Source organism: Labrus bergylta, chromosome 16 (genome assembly GCF_963930695.1).
Source record: "Labrus bergylta chromosome 16, fLabBer1.1, whole genome shotgun sequence".
NCBI classification, from domain to species: domain Eukaryota; kingdom Metazoa; phylum Chordata; class Actinopteri; order Labriformes; family Labridae; genus Labrus; species Labrus bergylta.
In genome coordinates this window covers 17,229,016-17,235,881 of record NC_089210.1, presented here as the reverse complement: position 1 = coordinate 17,235,881, position 6,866 = coordinate 17,229,016, and the positions used below count along the sequence as shown (strand labels likewise).

At 39.1% G+C, this 6,866-nt stretch overlaps 1 protein-coding gene across 1 annotated transcript in view; it reads right to left on the bottom strand.

Annotated features, from left to right (window-relative positions):
• Positions 1–3,292: 3,292 nt before the first annotated feature.
• Positions 3,293–6,866, bottom strand: part of LOC109980080 (uncharacterized) — a 219,568-nt gene continuing 215,994 nt past the window's right edge. The window contains exons 16-21 of the mRNA XM_065964800.1: positions 6,531–6,842; positions 6,141–6,425; positions 5,700–6,026; positions 5,179–5,496; positions 4,495–4,643; positions 3,293–3,551 (exon numbers count right to left, since the gene is read on the bottom strand). Coding sequence (XP_065820872.1) covers positions 3,543–3,551; positions 4,495–4,643; positions 5,179–5,496; positions 5,700–6,026; positions 6,141–6,425; positions 6,531–6,842 — 1,400 coding nt within the window. The 3' untranslated portion in view covers positions 3,293–3,542. The remainder of the gene's footprint in view (positions 3,552–4,494; positions 4,644–5,178; positions 5,497–5,699; positions 6,027–6,140; positions 6,426–6,530; positions 6,843–6,866) is intronic.

Below are 6,866 nucleotides of genomic sequence, written 5' to 3'. Positions count from 1 at the left end.
AATAGCTTTCTAGTCGACTAGTAGTCTTTATTCTCGGCTTGCCGTCTGCTAGTCAACAAATCATGATATATTTATTTTATACCTTTATTTAGATATAGGAAACAGTGGAAAGAGTCAGAAATTGGAGAGAGAGAGAGGGGGTTACATGGTGTTTGCACACTAACCACTAGGCTATCGGTGCCCCCCAACAAATGATTATTAAATTAATTTGATTATTAACTAGAACAGCACGGAGAGTTCTGTCACTTTGGCCCTCTGAGCTGTAGATTGAAGACCTTGCAGATGAATCAGTTTGTCTTAGGCTTCTCACTAGAAAACTTTGTAGCTAGTGGAGAATGGTTGTGTGGCTTCATAGTAATGCTGCATAAAACATGTGCTTTACTCACTTACTGTTCCCAACATAATTCATTGGATCTTGACTTGACTAGAGCTTATCTGGACTCTCTCACATAACATAAAAAACATGCAACTTATCTTTCTCACAAGTCCACCTTCCGTAAAGGTAAGTAACACTTGAAAAGGACTGACAGACACTCAGACGAATGATGATGCAGCTTCTAGTTGGAGTATTAAACTTGAAATTTGATCAACTATTGAGGGGAAGCCTGAGTGTGTTGTGTATTTTAGTAAAAAAAAAAAGAAGCCAAAATCCTTCATAGGAAAACTCTAGAAAATGTTATAACAAACTGAAATCACTTTCTGTACATTTGTCGTAAATTTCTGCCATTGCCCGTCTGCAACACATCCGACGTTCAAATGAACAAAGAGCAGGAATTTCCAGGTGAGTCGACCTAGCTAGGTTGATAAAAGCCAGCTAAAACTAACCGAAATCATCTACACTATATTGACCGCTGTGATTTTACACACCATTGTCCGTCTGGAACACATGTGTGGCATGCTCAGGTGAGTCGAGTTAGCTGGCTTGATAAAAGCCAGTTAGCCTTTCTTTCTCTGAAATCATAGAAATAAACATAATGATGCCCGCTGCCTGGATTTAACTTAACAACCATGGCCACAAGCTTTGTATGTAATCCAAATGTTTTGTGCAAGTACAAAAACATTTTAGATTTGTTTTTAAATCAAGATGTTATAGCTGTCACAGTTCTATGAATCACACATTTGGGTTGTCTCTTTTACTATGCCTTTGTTGACGTGGGGTATGTTGAAAAAATGTAATGAAATGAAAGCATTTTTACTCGGTCTTGTCTCGGTCCCAGACTGGGCAGACTCTGGATTTTAAATCAAGACTGGTCCAGAACACCACTGACAGGCTATCTTTCCAAGTCATTACTGTGATTAGAAGGAAAACACCTCTTATGAACAAATAACTTCAGTTGTAGTTTTATTTTTCCCCCGGTTACAGCTGCAACCTACCCGGTGTTACGGTCTAAATGAGTGACAAGCCCTCTGCACACAAGATAATGATTTTTCATTCATATTTATGGTCTTGGTCTTGTCTCGGTCTGGCCCTGCCCTGGTCTTAGTCTTGACTCGGTTTCCATCCTTAAATGTCTTGGTCTTGGTTAGTGTGGTCTTGACTACAACACTCTCTATGACCTATGTTTTTATTTCAATAAGCACCTGAGAAATGAAAAAAACACACTACAAAGTAAAGAAATAGCAGGGGTTCTTTTAATGACAGCATACAGGCTCACTGGGGCAATTAAATCTAACAGCTATCATTAATTTGATATGTAACGCATATGTATTCACTTAGTTGTCGAGTCAGATTGTTTGGACCGGTGAATACAGCTTTGTTTTTATATTTTAGATTTAAAGTTTCACAGTGTTGCTGCCACAATATTTTGTCCAGAGACTCTTTGAATTCTGACTACTCCATGCAGTGGGTGTATTTTTGATTAGCATTGTTTTCTTTTGCAGGTCGCCAACTTTTCCAAGACATTTCTTGCAGACTCCAGTCTCACCTTCTGTGATGTGTTCACCATCGACAGTGGAACAAGGTTGGTCTATTTTAGTATCATTCATTTTCCTAGCTTAGTCTTAAACAGCTAATGTACATGCATGTTTGGTAAATTCATTTGCTGCCACATTAAATAACATCCAATATTTAGAAGCCAACAGCATATAGCTACTAAAGCCATTTATTTTAGCATTGTCTACACGTTTATGACAATGAGGATACATTCAGGATTGGTGTCTGACCAGGGTGTACTCTTCTTGTAAGCCCTGCTTTATCACTCAACATTTTTCTTTTATGACTCTTAATCAATTCTTTGTCTTTAATATCTCTCTAATAAAATAATAAATAATAAAATGTTACAGGCACATTGTATCTGAATGCTCAACACTTCTTCTCCTAATTGCACTAAGTTAGGGTAAGACATCAAGATCAATCTTTATTTCCAGGAAAAGCTGATATAGGGTACATGTTGTATTCAGAACTCCACTACTTTACATTTAGCATGTGAGGCTGGGGGCTGCTCGCTACAACCACTGGGCAGTTTGTGGTTGAGTACCTTGCTCAATGGTGCCTCATGAGTAGTTGTAGGAAGAATATTTCTCCTATATGTGTGAGGATGTTTGGTTGTTACTTGTCCCTGGTTTATGTTGACACTGCAAAGGGGTCAAGCAAGGACCCAGAGGGAGGGGGTTTGGCATTAGAGGATGGAAGGGGAATGGCGGTGTTAGACAGGGAGACACTCTTAAGACAGCCTGCTGGGCATGGTGTCCTGCTTTCCTGTAGCTGGTCCCTTGGCACTTAGACTGGCAGCAGCATGGAGGGACTCCATCCCAGCAACAGCGTCATAGATTTGGGCTGGGAGCCATGGGTTCCCCAGCCAATCAGGGCACACACAGTGCCAGATCACTCTAGAGGTAGCCAATAGTAAGCCTTGGTGTGCTTAGTGTCATCCCTCCCAGATGTGAATTCCTTTAGACCCACAAGGTACACAAATGCAGACACAGACATGCAGTTGTAACTCAAAGACAGAGTGTGCACACATTGAAAATAACTGTATGTACAGGTACAGGAAGGGTAACAAAAACAGTCTCTGTTTTTCAAGTGAATGTACTCCTGTGTCATAGCATTTATTCAGTCCAGCTCAGAGCGGACAGTATCTTGAAATGACTTCACAACTTGTGTTGCACATACAGGACACAACCCACTACTTCTGTATGTGGAGCTATGTCTCACTCTTGTGGACAATCTGAGAATTACTGGGATGCCGATAATGTAAGAGAAATATACTATAGCATAATAAGCCTATCATCAGGGAACATTATTTACATATAAAACATTTCTTATAATAAAATCAAGCAATTACTGGCAATCTTTGTTTCCAATTTATGAATATTTATTTTATCAATGCACAAATGATACAGGATTTTTTTTCATGACATTGGTGGCATAATCTCAAAAGAATTAGCATGTAGAAAAGTAACAAGATGTAAAACAGTTGAAAGGAACATAATGATGGGAGCATCTCTTATCCCATTTAAAGATTAACAAGACCAGATACAATCAAAAATCTCCAGAAGTTCACTTTTTGATCTTGAAAGTTGATCTGTTCCTGTGATCGCCATCATTTAGTCTAAATGGGAAAAAAAAGGTTTAATGGTTATAGATGTGGGAATTTTTTTATTTTAGTAAAAGACTTCAATTTAAACTCCCAAAACACTTAAAATTACTGGAGTAATCATTAAAAAAAATTCAGAGATGTCTCGATAACTCAAGAGATATGAAATACTCTGCTAGAAGATGAAATCTAAACACCAAGGCTGTGTCCGAAATCACTCCCAAATTCACTCGTGAACATGCCATTTTTGTGGTCCGAATTCTAAGTGAGCATGATCATACCTTTATATAGTCCACTCATTGTATCCCACAATGCATTGCAAAAGTAGTGCACAGATACACAAATAAATTAGTTTTGGTGCAATAATGTTTCATTATATCAAAAATTCTATATTTTATAATTATTCATTATTTATGACTGTTTTGTAAAAATATACTCAGTATAATACGGTGGCTCAGTTGGTAGAGTCATCACCTCTCAACCAGAAGGTCAAGGGTTTGATCCCCAGCTGGGCAACATGTCCAATGTGTCCTTGTTCAAGACCCTTAACCCCAGATTGCTGCTTTGGTGGCGGTGTATGAATGGGATTAGTTGCTTCTGATGGATGATACTACATAGTGACTACTACCATCAGTGTGTGAATGGGTGTGACATGCAGTGTAAAAGCGCTATATAAGCTCAAGTCCATTTACCATTTATAAAAAGTTATTACTAAAATTCATGACGTTATTTTCCATTATTATTGATCCTCGGCCGGAGTTAAGCTACACGTTTTAGTTGCGCGACAAGGACGTCGTTGTCAGCGGCAAACAAGTAGTGTCCGAAAGGTTTTGTAATATTGCTGAGTGAGTGCACTATATAATCCACTAGCTATAACTCACTCTGTAGTGAGTAGGGAGTCGGAATGAGTGTGTGATTTCGGACACAGCCCAAAACTACTAAAACTGCTGTTGCTTACCTTAAACAGGGTTGCAAGGACACCATAGACGATAGAGATGAGGAAAAAAACGAGAAATGTGAAAGCCATAAACCAGCCTTCCTCATCTTTGTCTTGGATCCTTTCAGCATACATAATATTATCCAAAAAATCACAGCTCTTCAATACGTCTGTGAAAGAAACGAAAGGAGATTTGTTAATAAATAACTATACAACTAACTGTGACCAAAATGACAATAATTATCAACTGATAAAACTACACAACAGTTACAGTTTCACCTCAGCTGAAGGTTACATGGAAAAGGTATTTTATATTTTCATAGAAAACACATTAATTCATATTGCAGTAAGTAGTTTAAATCAGATTTGAATTGCTTCACCAGGACAAGCTTGCTTATTTTTTTTTGTAGATTCAGCAGACACTACAGATTGTTCCACTGAAGTGGATTAAAGTATTGATTTTATAAATGGCATTTTTCTGGCATTTTCTTTCTTTATTGATAGGACAGCTGAAGATAGATGGAAAACGTGGGGAGGAGAGGGTGGGGTAGATATGTACCAAAGGGACATATCACAAGTTATAAAAGGCATGAGATACCAAGGAAGCCTCTAGTACAAATGATTGGGCACAATAGAGTTTCACTACAGTATAAAGAATAACATCATTGATCTGCAGTCCTGCTTGATGTATAATAAACAGCTCACCAAACACATCCTTTATACTGCTTTCAAGGGGCATTTCGGATGACTCATGTCTGACAACGCAAGAATATGTGGACTCCTCGTGCACAGTTTTGGTTATATTTAGTCTGCTGTTCATTGAATAAGTGCTGCTCCCGGTGTACTTCCATGCAGGACTGTTAGTGTAGCCAGTTGAAGGGAGTCTCTGGCCATCTTTTTTCCAGTACACTATTATGTTGGATGGGAAAAATTCTGACACCAGGCAAGTAAGTGCGAGGAAGTGTGATGTGGAAGCCTGAGAGGCACTTGGTTGTATAATCTTCACTGTTGGTGGACTGGTGTCTAGAAAAACACAGAAAACACAGTTATCACTTGAACCTAATTATTTTTGCACAGCCAGTGTAACTTATGTTAAAATGATAGTTTATTAATCCCGTGTTTTAATGTAAGGCTTGACTTTTTGAGCTATGCTGAAACATTTTGAAATTGACAAATGGCTATAAGCGATGAGAATGAGGTAAATCCATGTCTTAATGTATAGCTACCATTGCATTTCTTTATATGGTCCTTGTAGCTCTGCTTGGAACATGGATGCTTCCCCTCACATGACACGTTTTTATAAGAGTTCCAGTCCTCTGCTGACACGTTAAGGAAGCTCCGCAAAGTTTCTGTACCGTTGCCGAGACTCACTGGTGGCTCTATATGGGCATGATGGGTATATGTGTTTCCATCTACTTTCCAGTAGATGGAAATATCTTTTAGAAGAGGGCCAACCAAAAGGCAAGTGACAGTCACTTGTCCCGTGTTCTGATTCTCCTGGAGTGGTGGTCCCTGAATATAGACCCCAACTGATTGAGATGATGTGGGAGTAACTAAAAAAGACCATGACATTAATGAAAAAACAATAATATGAATGATTGACTTGAAGGTAATTCACTTACACTTCAGTCAACTATTTGATCATGGACTGTGGGGGCTCATTTTACCTGAACAGAGGCTGATCTCCTGTTGAACATCTTTCTTCAGAATTCTGTCAGAGACTTCACAGGTGAAGCTTTTCCCCGTTTTCCACTCTTTTTGAGGGACAAGAAGTTGACTGGTTACTGCCACACGTCCACCTGCACCCATGCTGATGTCATAGGTCGAAGGAGATTTTTGCTGGGACTCAGAAGACCATTTGATTTGAGGGTCAAAGCCCCATCCAGAGCACGACAGTCTCTGTTGTCCAGACTCTTCACCTGGGACCAGAAAGAGCTCCACTGATGGATCCACTAAATAAGAGATGAAACAATGCATCAGACAATCAAGCTATCTTAGATGGAAAATTATAACGGATTAAATTACCAAGTTATAGTTGGAAGAGTTGGTCCTCTCACCAAAGATAATGCCAGTAGAGTTTGATGTAGAACTGCCAGAGAAACCTTGGCTTACGCTGCAGTAGAAACTTGTGTTTTTCTTCCAGTGATTTTGAGGCACAGAAAAGAATCTACTGATTGAATGTGGTCCTGGGGTTTGAGGAAGATCAACAAACTGTGTGCCAATAATAGCATTCTTATTATTATGTAAGGTGACAGATAGATCCCTGGAGTCGGACTGTGTGATGTCACACTCCAGCACAGCACTGTCTCCCTTCAGCAAATGTGAGAGAGATCTTCTGACCTGAATTGTTGTAACTGTGTTTGCAGGCACTGAAGACACAAAAACAGAAAATA